The 19,755-nt window shown below is 37.1% G+C and overlaps 1 protein-coding gene across 10 annotated transcripts in view; it reads left to right on the forward strand.

The window, feature by feature from the left end:
- LOC139760650 (zinc finger protein zfp-1-like) overlaps positions 1-18,563 on the forward strand; it is a 172,715-nt gene extending 154,152 nt beyond the window's left edge. For 9 of the 10 annotated variants that reach the window (XM_071684147.1, XM_071684165.1, XM_071684114.1 and 6 more), the window contains 3 exons: positions 3,835-4,099; positions 11,669-12,158; positions 12,640-18,563. In XM_071684147.1, the coding sequence (XP_071540248.1) occupies positions 3,835-4,099; positions 11,669-12,158; positions 12,640-12,702 (818 nt within the window). In that variant the 3' untranslated portion in view covers positions 12,703-18,563. The remainder of the gene's footprint in view (positions 1-3,834; positions 4,100-11,668; positions 12,159-12,639) is intronic. The other variant, XM_071684094.1, reaches the window with a different exon arrangement.
- Positions 18,564-19,755: the final 1,192 nt, after the last annotated feature.

Genomic DNA, 19,755 nt, shown 5'->3' on the forward strand with positions numbered 1-19,755 from the left:
TGAACAACTACTGATTTACTTCCCAAACCCTATCATCCACAACAGACTGCATACTTGATTCGCTCTCCAAAGCTCTCACATCTACCACCCAATCTGGCCCATCCATAAACAAATTAAACAACCATGGGACATCACACATCTCTGCCGCAAACAGGCATTCACTAGGAACCAATCACTTTCCTCTCTTCCTACTCGTACACATGCCTTACATCCTCGCTAAAAACTTTTCACTGCTTCTAGCGACTTGCCTCCCATACCATAAACTCTTAATACTTTCCACAGAGCAACTCTATCAACTCTTATCATATTCCTTCTCCAGATTCATAAATGCTACATACAAACCCATTTGTTTTTCTAAGTGTTTCTCACATACATTCTTCAAAGCAAACACCTGACCTGCACATCCTCTACCACTTCTTAAACCACACTGCTGATGCTCTGTACATACTTTTACCGTGAATCAATACCCTTCCATATAATTTCCCAGGAATACTCAAGAAACATATACCTCTGTAATTTGAACACTCACTTTTATCCCCTTTGCCTTTGTACAATAGCACTATGCATGCATTCTGCCAATCCTCAGGCACTTCACCATGAACCATACATACATTGAATATCCTTACCAACCAATCAACAGCACAGTCACCCCCTTTTTTGATAAATTCCTCCGTAATACTATCCAAACCTGCTGCCTTGCCGGCTTTCATCTTCACTACCTCTTCTCTGTTTACCAAACCATTCTCCCTGACCCTCTCACTTCGCACACCACCTTGACCAAAGCACCTTATATTTACCACTCTGTCATCAGACACATCCAACAAACCTTCAAAATACTCACTCCAGCTCCTCACTTCACCACTACTTGTTATTACCTCACCATTAGCCCCCTTCACCGACGTTCCCATTTGTTCTCTTTTCCTATGTACTTTATTACTTCCTTCCTGAACATCTTTTTATTCTCCCTAGAATTTAATGATACTCTCATTTACCCATTTTTCACCTCTTGCACCTTTCTCTTGACCTCCTGCTGTTTTCTTTTATACATCTCCCAGTCATTTGCACTACTTCCCTGCAAAAACTGTCCAAACGCCTCTCTCTTCTCTTTCACTAATAATCTTACTTCGTCATCATCACTCACTACCCTTTCCAATCTGCCCACCTCCCACCTTTCTCATGCCAGAAGCATCTTTTGTGCAAGCCATCACTGCTTCCCTCAATACATCCCATTCCTCCCCCACTCCCCTTACGTCCTTTGCTCTCACCTTTTTCTTCTGCACTCAATCTCTCTTGGTATTTCCTCACACAAGTCTCCTTTCCAAGCTCATTTACTCTCACCACTCTCTTCACTCCAACATTCTCTCTTCTGAAAACCTCTACAAATCTTCACCTTTTGCCTCCCCATGATAATGATCAGACATCCCTCCAGCTGCCCCTCTCAGTACGTTAGCATACAAAAGTCTCTCTTTCACACACCTATTAATTAACATGTAATCCAATAACGCTTTCTGGTCATCTCACCTACTTACTTACTTATACTTATGTATATCACTTCAGCCAGGTATTCCCAATCACCAGTCCTTTTTCAGCACACAAATCTATAAGCTCTTCATTTCCATTTACAACACTGAACACCCCATGAACACCAGTTATACCCTCAACTGTCACATTACTCACCTTTACATTCAAATCACCCATCACTAAAACCCTGTCTTGTGCATCAAAGCTGCTAACACTTTATCAGCTGCTCCCAAAATACTTGTCTCTCCTGATCTTTCTTCTCATGACCAGGTGCATAGGCACCAATAATCACCCATCTCTCTCCACAGGAAAGGGAGCTGTGGTTTCGGTGCATTATACATGACAGCTACAGACTGAGTGTGAACAAATGTTGCCTTTTGTTGTCTTTTCCTAGCACTGCCTTGCACACATGCGGGGGGAGGGGGTTTTCATTTCATGTGCGACAGGGTGGCAACTGGATTGAATAAGGGCAGACAGTATGAATTATGTACATGTGCTTATATGTATATGTCTGTGTGTGTATATATATGTATACGTTGAGATGTATAGGTATGTATATGTGGGTGTGTGGACGTGTATGTATATACATGTGTATGTGGATGGGTTGGGCCAGTCTTTCGACTGTTTCCTAACGCTTCCTCGCTAACACGGGAGACAGCGACAAAGTATAATAAAAAGATAAAAAAAACTCTCTACATCCACTTTCAGTTTTACCCGTATCAATCTGGAGTTTACTTTTTTACACTCTATCATACACTCCCACAACTCCTGCTTCAGGAGTAGTGCTACTCCTCCCTTTGCTCTTGTCCTCTCACCATCCCCTGACTTCACTCCCAAGACATTCCCAAACCACTCTTCCCCTTTACCCTTGAGCTTCATTTCACTCAGAGCCAAAACATCCAGGTTCCTTTCCTCAAACATACTACCTGTCTCTCCTTTATTCTCATCTTGGTTACTCATCTTGGTTAAATCCACACACATTTAAACACCTCAATCTGAGCCTTTGAGGAGGATGAGCACTCCCCATATGTCTCCTTCCTCTGTTTCTTCTTTTAGAAAGTTGAATACAAGGAGGGAAGGGTTTCTAGCCCCCTGCTCCTGCCCCCTTTAGTTGCCTTCTATGACATGCGGGAATACATGGGAAGTATTCTTTCTCCCCTACTATTGATTTATTTTTGCTTTGGAGGTGTAGGGAAAGAAATAGTTATCAAAATAGTCCTCCCATAAGTTGCTAATGGCCACAGAGTGTACATGTTGTGCAGCCAGCTTGAATGTGTTGTGATGGTGAGGGAGGTTATTGCAAGGGTCTTAGAGAGAGAGATATTGTTTTTAAGTAAGTCAGTTATTGTTTGTTGATGAGATGGTGGTTGTGGCAGATTTTTGTAAGAAATTGCAGATGTCTGAGTATGGGAAAGTTTGTGAAAGGTGGAAGTTGAGAGCAAATGTGAATGAAATCGAAGTTATTAGGTTTAGCATTGAAGAGACAAACTCAGTGGATTGTGAGTTTGAATGGAGAGAAAATGGAGTCTTTTATTTACCTAGGAATGGATTTAGAGCAAATTGAGCCGTGGGAGCTGAAGTGAATCAAAGGTGTGTTGAAGGCATAGGTCCTAGGAGCATTGAGAAATATATGGAAAGACACATCACTGTCTGGGAATATGAAGAGGGGCATATTTGAAGCATATCTCTCCCAACAGTGTTGTATGGATGCAAGGCATGGATTCTAGATAGGAATGTACAAAAGAAGATAAATGTGTTGGAAATTAAATGTTTGAGGACGTGTGGTGTAAGGAGGGTTGATTGAATAAGGAATGGTAGTGTAATAGTTGTATGGTGATAAGAGATTGTGCTGAAATGGTTTGATTATATGCATAAAATCAGTGAGGAGAGGTTGACAAAGAGGGTATTTGTGGTAGAAGTGAAGGGACAAGTAAAATTGGGAGACCAAATTAGATATGGAAGGCTGGAGTGTAAAACTATTAGAATGATCTGGGCCTTAACATGCAGGAGGATGAAAGGTGTGCATAGGACAAAGTGTATTCAGTAATGTGGTATACTGGTGGCAACATGCTGTCAGCAGATTGAACTAGGGCATATGATGCTTCTGGAGGAAATCACAGGTCTGTGGGGTCTGGTTATGGATAAGGGACTGTGGTTTTAGTGCATTATGACAGCCAGAGAATGGATGGGATGTGAACAACTGAGGCCATTTCTTTGTATTCCTGATGCTACCTGATTGATGTGTTAAACAGTAAGCAAGTATGAAATGATACATATTTTTATTACTTTGGTTATTATTGTTCTGTATTCCAGCAGGCAGTAGCCATGCTGGGGGTCCAACTTCTGGCGGAAGTGGAGGAGGGGGACATAGAGGTGCATCGCCACATGATAGACGGGGGCCTTCACCACATGAAAGAAGAGGTACATCTCCACATGACAGACGCGCTCCACCTCCTCCAGTCCCTGTTGAGAATGGTCTGGCTGAGCCTGAGTACCGGTACAGAAGTCCAGGGACAGAGCACAGGCAACAGTCACCAATGCTTCCTCCAGGAGCACAGCCCAGCCCCACATCCTTAAGGTGAGATGTGAGGAAGCTAGAGAGAGGGAAATAGGACGGAGCTAGTATGATGTTGGTGATGTCAGTAACAGTTAGATAGTATGTTTAATGGAATGTTTAACATTGCATTAGCATCTGGTTAGAGTCATTGATCCTAAAAGTTTTAACATGTCCCTGACAGTTAGTAGCCACATCTGCCTTGTTCATTCTTCTTGTAAACAGTTAATCCTTAGAAGTGAAGACATTGAAGCACCAGGAGGAGAAAAAGTATCAAGTTATCCAGGCTTTTGTGATTCCTTTTCTGAAGCATAGGGAAGTGAGGTACTCATTTAGGGATTTCGAACAGTTGGCTTAGATGATATTAATAGCCTTGAATCCTTGCTAAACCACCAAGCAGAACATGCCTGTCAATGGAGGTGTTTTCAGTAACTGCAGTTTTAGTACAGTAAATGGATAAATAAGGAAGATGTCATCAGTGAGATGTATGTGACACAGTGGGAAACCTTGCTGAGTACCAAGTAGAGGAGTATGTGAGTGACATGATCAGTTTGGAAGTTCAAACATGCAAAAGGAAAATACGAAGAAGCAGAAAACACAAAAGGTCTATGGTAGAACGAGACGTATGAGTGCTTTACAGGTGAAAAAGAATTGCAGACCTTGAGAAGAAGCCATAGATCACCCAGCAAAGAAATGAAAACCTTTTCAAATATTTATCAGACATTGATCATAAACTTCTGTTTCTTCCTTTAGATATTGAAATACAAGAAGGGAGAGCTTTCAGCCCCCTGCTCCTGCCCCCTTTAATCGCCTTCTACAACATGTTGGGAATATGTAGAAAGTTTTCTTTCTCCTCTGTCCTGGCACTACCTTACTGGTGTGGGAAATGACAGTCAAGTATGATGAATGAATTTTTTCTTCATACTATTCGCCATTTCCCACATCAATGAGGTAGTGTTAAGAACAGAGGACTAAGCCTTTGAGGGAAATCCTCACTTGGCCCCCTTCTCTGTTCCTTCTTCTAAAAAATAAAAAACGAGAGGGGAGGATTTCCAGCCCCCCGCTCCCTCCCCTTTAGTTGCCTTCTACGACACGCAGGGAGTACATGGGAAGTATTCTTTCTCCCCTATCCCCAGGGATAAAAAGGTAAGAAAAGAAATAAGTATAGATCATAAACTGAAAAGTTAGATCAAAAGCTAGAAATTCATATGAAACACAGGAAGAAGAATAAAAAGAAAAAGCTATTAGCGAAATAAGAAATCACCCAAAGTGATTGTTTTTACTCATGTGCAAAATGCAAATCCAAGACCACAAGCTCCATTGGCCCACTAAAAGCATATGTTATTATTACATATGAGTGCCAGGAGATGAGTGAGATTCCAAAAAGGCATTACGAATTGTTATTCTGCGACTCACAAACCACATTAAAGATAAATGACCGATCATAGGGTGGGAGAGGGGCAAAAGGTCTTGGGAGCACTGAAGAATATGCAGAAAATGTTATCTGGGAAAGCAAAGATGGTTATGTTTGATGGAATAGTACTCTCAACAATATTATATGGATGCAAGGTATGGCTTATGGATGGGGTGTGCAGAAGGGGGTGGATGTGTTGGAAATGAAATGTTTCAAGACAATATGTGGTGTGAGATGGTTTGATTATGTAATGAAAGGGTATGTTCATAAAAGGAGTGGTTGAGAGAGTAGAAGAGGAAGTGTTGAAATGGTTTGGGCATATGGAGAGAGTGAATGAGGATAGTTTGCCAAAGAGGATATATATGTCAGAAGTGGAAGGAACATGGAGAACAAGGAGACCAAGTTGGAGGTGGAAAGATGGAGAGAAAAAGATTTTAAGCAATTGAGGCTTGAACATGCAGGAGGGTGAAAGACGTACACAAAATACAGCGAATTGGAACTTTGTGATATATTGGGGTCAATGTGCTGTCAGTTGACTGAACCAGGGCATGTGAAATGTCCCTGGTAAACCATGGAAATGTCTGTGGGGCCTGGCTGTGGATAGGCACCCATGATACATTTTCATACTTACGTGCCTTCATCCATTCTCAGCGCCATACTACCCCACAGGAAACAGCATCGCCATCCTGTGTCAGTGTGGTAGTGCCAGGAAACATGATGAAATGCCACAACCGCTTACATCCATACATGAGCTGTTATTTGTAATGCACTGATCACAGCTCATTCACATCCATAACCCACAGACCTTTCCATGATTTACCCCAGATGTTTCATGTGCCCTGGTTAAGTCCATTGATGGCATTTTGACCCCAGTATTCCACAACATTCTAATTCACTATATTCCATGCACACTTTCACCCTGCTGCATGTTCAGGCCCTGATCACTCAGAATTTTTTCACTCCATCCTTCCATCTCCAATTTGATCATCTGCTTCTCCTCATTCCTCCACTTCTGACTTATATATTCTCTTTGTCAATCTTTCCTCACTCATTTTGTCCATGAGTCCAAACCATTTCAACACACCCTTTTCTGCTCTCTCAACCATTCTAATTTCCACACATCTCTCTTAACCTTTCATTTGTATATTTGAAATAATTCAAACATTTCTGTATTTGAAATAATTGAGAATAATATATCATAAGGCTCTCAGTTACCAATAGATGACCAGCAAGTATGATGCAAATGATTAGATAATTGATTTCAAATTGCCTTCATTTGACAGCTTAATTAAAGGTCCTAAAGATGACTAAACGCAATTTTAACCTCAAATTTGTATTCGGCATGATAAATGTTACTTATAATGGAAATACAATGGGAATTTGAAGGAAATCTATTTTTCTGAGAAAAATACCAAAAATTGCAAGGTATTTTTCAGTTCAAAAAACTTTTATTTTCAAAATTGAAACATGAGATATTCAAACACTTTTATACTTGAAGTAATCGAGAAAAATATACCATAAGGCTCTCAGTTACCTATAGATGACCAGCAAAGATGATGCAAATGATTAGATAATTGATTTCAAATTGCCTTCATTTGACAGCTTAATTAAAGGTCATAAAGAAGACTAAACGATATTTTAACCTCAGATTTGTATTTGGCATGAAGAATGTTACTTATAATGAGAATTTGATGGAAATCTATTTTTCTCAGAAAAATACCAAAAATTGCAGGTAATAGTTCAGGGTATTTTTCAGCTCAAAAAACTTTTTATTTTGTAATTGAAACATAACATATTGAAACACTTGAAATAATCATGGAAAATATATCATAATGCTCTCACTCACCTATATATATATATCCTGTAAATACAATAGAAATGATTAGATAATGCTTTTAAATTGTCTTCATTTGACAGCTTAATTAAAGGTATAAAGATGAGTAAACAAGATTTTAACCTCAGATTTTTATTCAGCATGAAAATAATCCTTAGAATGAGGTTTTGAAGGAATTTTTTTTTTTTTTTTGCGAAAAATACCAAAAATTTTAGGTATAAAAGTTCAGGGTATTTTTCACCTCAAAAACCTTTTTATTTTAGAATTGTCACCACTTTTCTTAAGTGTCCAGGGAGTACCACAATTTCAAGTGCACCCTTCCCCCCCAAAGGAAATGAAAATAGATAAAATTAAAGAATAATAATAAAAAGGAAGTATTTTGGCGGGGAGGAAATATAAAAATGCCGGATGAATATTATCATGGTTCTGATGTATCTCCTGTTTTCTTCTTGACATTCGTTCGTAAATGATATGGCAAATAATCTTTCATACATTTTTTCCGTAATTCTGTTTGGAATGTTCTTGACTAGCTCATGCATTAAAGATACATGCATTCTAAGAAACAATATGAAAAAGTGGATGGTGCATACACATAGAGGCAAGTGATTGATTGTTCAACTCAAAACATTAATAATTTACTCAGTGTTAAAGTAAATTGTTTTTTCTGTCTGCTTTTTCTTTTCATTTCACTGTCGTAGTTATGTATGTAGTGCATGAACAAATAAAAACTATAGTAAAACCTTACATAGACTTTCTAGGGTTCTCATTCACTATACTGTTCCAAATATTCATCATACACTGGGTGATTGACACAGTATATTGTATATCTTTTATATATTTCCTCAGCATTGTTCTTTTAGGAGGTTATTGACTAATTCATATATTAAGATTATATCACATATCAAGAAAAATGTGACGACAGATACGTGATTAATTGGTAGGTTTGAAATGTTCATCATTTATATGGTGAATGATGAGATAGATTGAATTTGCTCTATTCATTTTCAATACAGTTCTTTTGAGTAGGGCCTTACTTGGTGCATGAATTGATGATTATTTACGTATTCAGAAAAATATAGGATACCTTACTTAGCCTTTCCCTGGGTCCTGATCTCACAATTGTTTAAAGAATTGATTGATATGTATCATATTTTGTTTGTTTTTTCAATTAAATTCTTTAAAGTAGGGGTAAAGAAAAGAACAGAAAGAAGTTCAGTGCTTTTACTAATGGGCAAATGATTGATCAGTTGCTTCAAAACATTCATTATTAACTTTGTAGATGATATGGGAAATTGTATTTTGTATGTACTTTTCTCTCATAGCTTTCTTCAGTTGGTTCTTATGTAAAACATGAATTGATGATATTCATATACATGCATTCAGAAAAATAAAGGAAAATTTACTCAGCCTTTCTCAGGGTAATGGATCCATTGACTCTTCTGTTCAGAGTATTCATCATACACTCGATGTATGACATGCTACCTCTTGTTTTTACATTTTTCAACATGGTACTCTTTAGAAAGTTTTTAAGTGATTCATCTGCTAAAAGTGAATTGTGCATTAAGGGAAACAAAGGAGAAATGGGAGGTGTGCTCCCTGACAGGAAAGTGATCGATGTCAGTTCAAAACGTTCGTCATTTACTCAGTGATACAGAAATTTGTCTTTTTCAGTACTTTTCTCTATACATATTGTGTATATGTGTATACTATAAATAGAAAATCCCTACCTAGCCTTTCTGTGAGTCCCAATTTATGTACTGCTCAAAAGATTTATTTGAGGCTTGTTGAATGATGTCGTATATTGTATGAATTTGTATATTTGCAGGACTGACTGTTCCAGGTTACATTGCAAGTACAAAATCTTTTTTGATTAGGCAGATTGGAAGAAAAGTCTTGTCAAATAACTTCTAATTCCAAAGGGATTCACATTTCCCTGTTACTCGAAGTAGCATAACCTTGAGCAGGAACCTCTGATAAGGGGATCTGGGTAACACCAGGACTCTTTCAGGTCAGGGAAAGTGGTCTTAGGGTATTTATAGATAAAAGACTTAAATTAATATTTTTTCTGCAAATTTCTTTTAAGTAGGTCCTAGACTAGTGAATTACATCATGAAAAATAATGGAATAATGGGTGGTACATTTGTCAAGAGGTGAGTGATCGATCAATCAGTTCAAAACATTCATCTTTTACACGGTGATTGACATGATTAATTGTGTTTCTTGCATATATTTTTGACACGTCTACAGTAAGTTCTTACGTAATGCATGAACTAATAGGTGTTTACATAAATCAATAGTATGGGGAAAACCTTAGCTAGCTCCTGAAGTCCCATTCGCTCTTACATTCATCATCTTGCACTTGGTGAATATGGTAAATTCCATTCTCATCTTTTTTCTACACTGTACTCTGATAGGTTTCTACCTCATGCATGGGCTTATAATTACTAATGATTTGAATGTTATTTTGTACTTATTTCCATTGTTTACATAACAATTTGTGTATTATTTCGTGTATTTTTTTTTTTTGTCTACAGTCCCTAAGTCTCTGTTTACTTTTAAACTAACTTCTTTAAATAGCATGATTTGACTTGGCATGAACATTCTTGGTACCATCTAGCCATACGTCTTAAACCAACTGTGTCTCTCCCTTTTCCATGGGAGATTGTAAATTTCTAAGTCTTCTCATCCTTTTTGGTAGTTCATATGTTCCACTCCATTTATTTTACTTTTTAAATGTTTCCTTATTCTTTCACTTGTTTGATTCAGTATGTTTACTGATGACCACACAACATAGCAATATGCAAGTTTGCGTTTTGCATACATATTAGATATGTTCATCATTCTTTTTTCTCCCTTGTTGGGTATGTTCTCAGTGTCATTCTACTCATCATTTGCCTTGAAAGCACAATATTTTTTACATCATCCATAAATTCATGTTTTTAGAATATAATTCCTAACTATTTAGATCTCACTCCATCTTCTAATCATTTTCCTTAAGGCATCTGTATGTATTCACTGAATTGGTATTAATTGCCCTGTAACTTATTTGTTCAAATTTCTCTTTGTTTAGTTCCAGTAAGTTCTTATCTTATCATTTTAAGATAATAGCCATATCTCTGCAGTTTTTGTTTATCCTTAGATGGGTTATCTGAAAAACATTTGATTACATTGTCTTAGACTTTCTTTTCAATGCCTGTGATCACAATTATAAAAATAGCATTGCACCTTCTTCAGATATGTATGTAACAACTGTTAACTTTCTGAGTGTTAGAATTTCTAATTGTTGGTCTGTTTTATTATTCAATAAGCAAGAGGTGTGGTGAGTGCTTTCTTTTAGTAGGTACTCATTTCCTTTTTGTCTCTGATTTACGGCTATCTGTCTATGTATCTTTACTTATGATGTCCATTCCCTCAGGGAACTCCATAACTAGTGAATTTAAGTGCTACTTTTTAGCCTATAGTGCCTCACACTTTACAGGCCACTGTCAGGGGACAACTTTAGCACAGGTTCCAGCATACTACTACTACCAAATATGCTTGCCTTATGTTCCTACCTACCACTTCTCCCTAGTATTGAAAGTTTCTACCTAATGTTCCTACCTACTACTTCTGTCTAGTGATCCTGCCTACTACTACTGTCTGTTGCCAGAAGGCAGGGCTATCATATAGTTCTCACCACAGGAACATCTAGGGTTACAAAGATTGAGACTTACGAGTTAGATGTTGTTGAATGTTATGTGTGACACAGAGATTGTATGTTTGTAGACAGAATGCCAGCAGTCCACATTTGGGTGAGGCAGAGGAGTGCAACTTGACAATCACTAAAGTGTTACCTCACTGTGCAGCCATCACTAACCCTCCCGAAACCCAGGCAGATATTACCGGTAATATACCACCCTGATTGGTGGCTGACTGTCAACAACTACCTACCATTTTCATAGTTTATTTATTGATAATTACCCTGGGACTTTTTTCCAGGGGCTCCACCCACATATGGCTGCATTACATCCATCAGCAGAGAAATGTGGATGCCTTAGAAGTGAGCAGTTCTTTGATGAGACTTTACGGCTAGTGATACAGCTTTGCAATAGGTGCCTTTTCTCTCCTTTTTTTTTTACCTCATGTTTGCAGAGTCCGGTAGCACCCTACTATCATAATAGATATGGTATCTAACCTTCCCTGGCTTTGGGGTTATATTTGGAGTTCTTTGCGTTTTATTTGATTTGTATTTCATGTTTGCTTTCCTTTATTCAGATGTAGAATTTGTAATGTTATATGTATAAGCACCTACACACATAAATCCATCCATTTAAAGGTGTATGTTAAATAGTCATCATTGTTACAGACACAGCCCAGCTGGAGGTAACTACCACCCAAGTGTATCACCCCATGGAGTGGGTTCTCCAAGTCCCTCAGGTGTTCCTCATGGCCATCCTCCAACATCCCATGGCCCTCCTCCTCCATCTCATGCTCCTCCTCCCCCGCATTCTATGGCCTCATCTCATGGACCGTCAAGCCATGGCCCATCTGGACAAGCTCCTCCAAGCCATGGCCCACCAGGTCATGGTTCACCACATGGACCTCCACCTCATGGACCACCACATGGGCCACCACCAATGGTATCTGCAGCCCACAGTGTGGCCATTAGTAGACAGTCAGATCACCGTGGAGACATGGTGAGACTGCACACGGGCCCGCCACCTCCTCAACATGCAAGTCCCAACATTGGTCCTGGAGGCTATTCAGTATATCAGATGGTCTCTCCAACCGTTGCTGGGCCACATCACTCCCCAGTGCCACCCATGAATCAGCCTCACCCACCACCACATGCTCAAGTAAGGGAGAACCAATAGCATTGCAGTGTCTTATGTTCTCAGGTGAATGCTATGTGTCTTTTGAATGTTTTAATGATGTATTTGTAAGATTTGACATCTTGTGCATGCTTTGATCAGTTGTTTGTGACAGGTTGTCAGGCTCATCTCATTCCAGGAATTGAATGTACTTTGTATTTCAAGAGATTTTGACCGTATTCTTTTTAGTCAAACCACACAATTTTTTTTCTTTTTAGCAGTACTGTAACGATCACTTATTTATTTATATAAAGCTTTGCCTTGCATTTCATTTCCTATAGTTTGCTTTGGCATTTATCCCTACATACAAATGTGTGCCGATGAGGATGGGTTTATTGGTATTTTGTTTTAAGATTGCTATTTATAGGTTTGTTGTATAATTGAATCTTTTTATTTATGAAGGGAGAATGTATACATGATAAAAAGTAGAATGAGTAAATCCTTCTAACTTGGTTATTTCTTTCAGGTAATGCGGCGAGACTTGGTTGAGTCTGGTAGAGGGGCGCCAGGACCATTGGAGAAGAGATGACACAGAGACTCGTGGGCTAGAACCAGAAGATAACAGCAACTCCAGAGCTTCTTCACTGACCTGGATTTGTTGAAGGAGGCCATAGAATCTTATCCAGAGGTTCAGCATTAAGCTGAGATATCCCCTGGTTATTCAGACTCTGGAGTAACTAATGAGCCTCAGTGACTAGGAGCTGTGTGTCTAATGCAGGTCCACCAAAGTGAACCTGTGTGACAGCTTCACATTTACAAGACTTGATCCACTTTGGATCCCATAGCCAGTGCGATGGCAGTATAGAACTTCTAAGGGAATCGTATAATGACATAATGTGGTCCCTGTTGAAGATATGTGCTGAGTTATTGCACTTTAAAATATATTTTGGCCTGTGCTACTGTTACAGTGAGCTACAAGAGTTAAAATAGGTCTCTGTGGAGTGTTTTCTATGGGAATCACTAGATTTTACAATAGAAATAAGTACATTGATTTTTAGATGGTTAACCATGATCTCCAGCAAGTTTCTCACTATGACACCTCAAGACCTAAGCAATGTGGATTCCAGCCTTGTTGGTAAAAGAGGAACTGATAATATCTTCTTTTACAGACTGTTGGCTATGCCAGTTATTTACATTCTGGGAGACTGTCATAAAGCTAGATTGACATGTATCTGTAGACTATTGACAGCTTGATAATTGTAGTGAAAAAAAATGGTTCTGGTAAATGGTAAAGTACAAATACCACTTGTAGTCACTTAATGATCTGTGTTGTCCATTATGAAGTCTACATGTGTTGGATCTTCATAAGATGTTGCCTCTTGCTATTTAAAATGGTCAGGTAAAAGATGAAAATTAGCCATGTGGTTGTTATATGATGTAATTGATAATTTAAGGATGGCAGTTGCTTTAGATTATGGCTCACCACTTTTCGTCCGGAAAGCTTGTCATTTTGGAAAATGATGCTATTATTGGATGTGACTAGTGGACCAAGTTGAAAGTTTAGAAATTGAAGAAAGTGAATCTAAAGAAAATTTTGTTTTTGACATAGAAAGTAATTTGATAGATTCTCTATATTTGAAGTGAAATCATGCACTGCTTTCATGGACTGTATGAATTAAAGTGAGACTTATAAAGTCAACAGTGGTAGCTTTTTAGCACTTGTACATTTTTAAGATAACCAAATGTAAAATCACAAATTAAGATTAAACCAGACAAGGTTACTGTACTTACTACTGTGATGCTGTTTGAGAAGCATAAGCTGATCTTGTCATATAGCATCACAGAGGAGAAATTGTTCCTTGTTTCCACAAATAATGTGAGGGTTGATAATAAGTAGACATGGGGCAACCTTGTATATATATTTTATATGTCCTGTAAAGCCTCTTTGTGTTGTTTATGCATCTTTTTAAGTGATAGTGACCTGGCCCACATTGACCCGAGTACAAGTAGCCTAGCTGAAAAGAATTTTGCAGTTTTTTCTTTTGATTGTGGAGTTTGGCAGCATCCTCAATTGTATTCATTACAGTGAAGTAGAAGATGGGGTATCATAGGCAATCTCTGTGGCATTTTTTGTTGTTGTTGTTGTTGTGCAAGACAGAGTTAGCTAAAATGTCCTTGCCATCATAATCTATGCTACTTTTTGTCAAGCAAATATTTTTTGCTGAAAATGATGACCAACTTCAATTTGAAGGGTTTCAGCTGAATAATTATCCTGATTTTTTTTGCAAGATACAGGTGGTCATTTTTAATCATCAAATGAAATTGTGTATTATGGTACTCCTGGGGTACTTGTGACACAAAAGAACGATACATATTTTTTAATAAGATTTTTATTCATGGTTTTGTGAAATTTCAGTTACACCTCATGAGCTTATTATTGGGTGCTGAAGAAAGGAAGTGTTTCTGTATCATTTTTGTTGCGGAATAATCCTTCTGTTGCTGTGATGACAAAGTTGGAAAGATGGAAACATAAGTCTTAATTGTGGTGTATACCTCTTTGTTTATATCTAGCATTGAAGTCCTTAAGATCACGATAATTGATTTCAAAATAGTTTTGGGAAAACCTATGAAATTGAACAAATCCTATGTGAAATAGGTTATACTACAAAGATGGGATAACTTTTATCACTTAAATGATACCACAGGCATTTGTTGGGCAAGTTGTTTGAATATGGAAGCAATACCTGGGTCCAAGTATGCAATAGTCTTATGTGAAAGTAACTTATGCCATTGACTTTTGTAGACCACACAGTGGTAGGATTTTAAGAATATCATCATAGGACATTCTGTCTTCTAATTAAAGTTATGTGAAGAACAGTGAAAATTTTTGAAGTATCATTCTTTGCAAAGTATGATATATAAGGGGTCAGAAGTGAAGTAAATAATCATAAAAGATGTACAGAATTTCTGGGGTACCTTTATTTTCTGCCTGTTGGCATTCATAATAGATAATTTGATATGCAAATGCCTTGAGGAGAAGTAAAGTGAAAGTTTTAATGTGGAATGTTACAGTAAATATGCTTAGTGTATTTGTATGTTATGAATTACTTATTCAACATCCTTGCTATTGGTTGGAGTTCCTGAAAATGTTCAGTGGTTGGCCTTGCTGATTTTTTTTTATATTGATCATTGGTTTTATGTAAGGTCTTTACAGAAAATTATTCAACTCAACTGCAGTCTTTTATGCAAACAATACAAATTAATTTTGTAGTAGAATGGGCCTATTTGCTTCATAGTAATGCTTGCATGTTGTAACTAAAATGTCTGATTCATATTTTAAGGAGAAGACTTAAGTTACAGCCCACAAAGTATGTAGTAATACACATTTTGGTGAATGGCTGGCAAGCAGGTTGTAAATTCATTTTGACATTTGATGTTTAATGATGGTCACTCTTTCTGAGACTCTTCTCCATTCTGCCTGCCTTTTTCAGAATTGTAATTTCTGAGTAAAAATTTTAAAAGTTACTGATTGCTCAATAATTAACTCGCTGAAAACTTTTTTCATTCAGACTGCAGCTTCTATATCTTAACATTTAGAATAAAAGGATGTCTTAGAATTATGTTGTACCACTTTGAAAAGTAATAAGTTGAGAAACCCAGGTTTACAGGTCCGAGTTTTTGGATGTTATCACGAGTTTTTGGTCATGAAAGATACAAAAATGCTTCCAATCCTTCCCTCAATATACAATTTGTTTACCAGAAGCTCAGATGTATTTGTTTCATAGTTGATACAGATTTTTCATATTAGATTTTAAGAGACTGTACCCTTCATTTGAAAGAATCGTTCGTTATCTGATACTGTAATATGAAGTTCACATAATATATTTTAAGGAGTATTTATTGCTGAGTAATGATACAAAATTATGTATTGTGCATGACACAACTAGAATGCCGGTGAGATTAGCCACACTAAAGATTCAACTTGGTCAGAGCTTTTCATATGAGAAATTGAAATGGTAAGGAATTCACCCATGTGCATGAAACATTTCACTTATACCACTGAATGGTGAACTTGACTAGCTTCCAGAATGAAAAATGGTTGTAGGCTGACTAAACAATCTTCTGTCCACACTTTTTTTGGTATATGCTACTTCCAAATTCTGAGATAAAACTGCATTTGTTAACATAGTATTGAGAAGTATGTACAAGTTTGTATAATGGCACCAGGTACTTTGTGAAATCTCTTATCTTTACTGTGATATGCTGTCTGCAGGTTTTATACGTGATTTTCAGAAGTATAGTAATAATAATGTTTCTTATATTATTTCCTTGACTAAATTTCCATGATTTACCTTGGTTGTCATACCTTCTTATACTATAATTCTTTAGTCTGCATTTTAGAAATGAGAACAGTAGAAGCTGAGTATAAGAGTGAATTACTCCTTTGACATTTCCTTAAATAGAGTCTTATTATTTTTTTTTCATTATTCTTTACTGAGGCCTTTTTGTTAATAGCATACTCCAAGTCAGATCAGTAGATGGATGGTAATAACTATGCTGCACTTAGATTTTGGACCAATTTTGAGCATAGGTGGGAGCAAAAAGGAAGTGTGCTTGATATTAGGAGACTGAAGTTATTGTTGGGTGGAATGTATTTAAGATTTGGCCTCTGGTAATTCAAACATTCTGCCAGATGGGAAGAATCAAATCTGTCTAGAAGAAAAGCAACAAGGTTAGACATTGCTGATTGGCAATTGAGGAGGGTGTCTGCTGTCTTGTAGTTTGCAAGCCATCAGGGATTAAAAGTACAAACTGTTGTCTTGTGGAAAAAATGATTTTTGATGTGCTCAAGTGCTTTTGAGCCTTAGGTAGTGTTCCATTTAGGCTTGTTATTTTCACACATTCGCATCAAAGTAAAAGTCATAATTAATAAAGTCTGATGGCGCATGATCCTCAATTGCACCAGATAATTTCAGCATCTTGCGTATCAGATGATCGTGTAAGATAAGATAATGCTCAGTCTTCAGCTCCCAACTGTCGTGTGTTGCATAAATTTACTTGGATTGTATGTATGTATCTTTAAACATATATATAAATTAATAATATGTACATACTATTCAGAGGATACACATACAGCATACATACATACATACATAGATATAAACATACATATACATACATTATCCTTTACAAAAATGCAGACTATCAGTGGGCTTAGCATTCAGAATTTATGTACCAGAATGTTTTTATACATCATTCATACAGCTGGTTCTTCCTGTTATTTGTAGGTCCAGTCTTTCAACATGCACCACCCATCATTTGCAGTTACCTTTCTCAACTCCCACCATCTGCTTATATGCATTTGTTTTTTTAAGCCCAGCATATAATCATATGTCCCTTAACTGGTCTCTACTACTTCTGGATATATTTCACATTTTTTGATAGGGACTTTTTTCTCAGCTCTTTGCATTTCAGTTCTAGTACAGGTCACATCATCAAGCCTTTTTTTAACCTTCAAATTTTACCCGGGGCCTTCTCGTTAACCATCACCTTCTTAAATTTTGTTTGAATCCCATCAATAGCTCTGTCTTTTGAATATGTATATCTTACTTTTGCTCTTTATCCTGCTGAGCTCAAGAACCAAAACTTGCTCCGCTTTGGTCTTGAACACTTTTCTGTCATATACATCTTAGTTTCAGAAACCAGCAGGTTGCCATTGTTCTACCATATTCATCATATATATATTTATCTCTCTCTCTCTCTCTCTCTCTCTCTCTCTCTCTCTCTCTCTCTCTCTCTCTCTCTCTCTCTCTCTCTCTCTCTCAGTGACCTGTGTTAGTGGTAGCGAGGTAACAAACGAAGAAAGGCCTCATTGCTCACATCCATTCTTTAGCTGTCATGTGTAATGCACCGAAACAACAGCTCCCTGTCCACAACCAGCCCCTGTGGCTTCCTCCAGCTGCTTCATATGCCCATACCTTACCTTCCTGCCCTCATATATATGAGAAAAAAAAAAGTGAAATTTTTTATATCTACATTGTATTTCCTGACTTTTTATGTTTCAGGCACTTCCAGTTTTATGTATGTATCTTTTAAAGGAATTTTAATGATTGTCTTTTTTAAGGCTTACTATATTCTGTATGGTAATTTAAAGAATTTGGAGATTCTCGTGTTTCATCGTACAAGATGGTGGTGGTGTGAAAACAAAAGGAACAAGCGCTGTATCTGTTGTTGAATATTGTGTCTTGTCATTTTGTGTCTTTCATTGTTTAACTGTACTTTTGTGTATTCTCTGTTTCCATAACATGTACATTTTTCCTCATCCAGCCATAATTTCTTTGGGTTTTAGTGCAGAAGTTTGACACACACACACACACACACACTCTCTCTCTCTCTCTCTCTCTCTCTCTCTCTCTCTCTCTCTCTCTCTCTCTCTCTCTCTCTCTCTCTCTCTCTCTCTCTCTGATGGAAGAAATTCAAACTTCATGAAAACATTATAGAATCCTGAATTTTTTTTTTCTCCTATCCTTATTTCTTTCTTTTTCTAAACTAAATTTCTGTTAATGTACTATTATTACATATTTTCATAAGCCACATATTTAGATTAGAGGACTTCACACCCTTTGAGTAATAACAAATTCATGATATTTAAATTAACCATTACATGGTGTCACCAAGCAATGTGTTTGACTGAATTTTGAGAAATTCCCGTTTAAATTTGAGACACATAGAATGCAGTTTGGTTAACTTTTGTAAAAGTTTTAATCCAGGGGTGGAGAATGGCCTCTTCACTTTGTTTTAGTATCTGTCTTTGCTTTTCTCATTCTGTCCTTTATTATGTAATTTGTGGATTAGTACTTGCAGTTTTATTTTTGTATATTTTCCTGTCTGTGTAAATTCTTGAACAGTTCCCTGTTATTTTGTGTATCTTGCAGTACCTCCTCACCTGCACAGTGTTAATGATGCAGAATGTTCTCTCACTCAGGTTCTTACTGTTTCTGTTGTATAATTATTATTTAGATTTCTTAGCTTTTCATTTTATATATTAAGTATACAAATAACAGGCCCACAAAAAATGGATATGCTGAAATTTTTGAAGCCTTCTCTATCTACCTATGCAAGTGTGTTGAGATCACTAGAAATGAGTAGGATATGTCAGGTAATGTAATTGAGAAATAATAATTTGGTTTTTGAAATGAAAATTTTACCACAGTGTTCCAACTTCTGTAGATTTGTTTATATTCTTGTCACATGTGTCACAGAAACCTATTGTATATTCTGAACCATTGTCAGTACAGAAAATGCTGATTGATGACGAGGGGAAGATGCTGGCTTGTGTAATATTGATACTTTTTTATAAAGGGTGTGTTCCAAGCATTTTCATGTGACTTCTCAGGAATTTGGAGCCTTTGTCAGGGATCTTTTCCTAATTTCCTTCATTTAGGGTAGGAAAAAATATATTACCTTTTGGATTTGTAGTTTAAATCCATTTGATTTTATTTTGCTGCTGAAATTGCTTGTGGGGAAAAGAATTGAAATGACTAGATATTGAATTGTAGTGAAGGGTTTAAAAAGGTGTTAGAAAAGCAAATGCTGTTGATTGAGGCCATGAATTGCTGATTAGTCACATTTTTCATGATAT

The sequence above is a fragment of the Panulirus ornatus genome, chromosome 3, assembly GCF_036320965.1.
Source record: "Panulirus ornatus isolate Po-2019 chromosome 3, ASM3632096v1, whole genome shotgun sequence".
Lineage (NCBI taxonomy): Eukaryota > Metazoa > Arthropoda > Malacostraca > Decapoda > Palinuridae > Panulirus > Panulirus ornatus.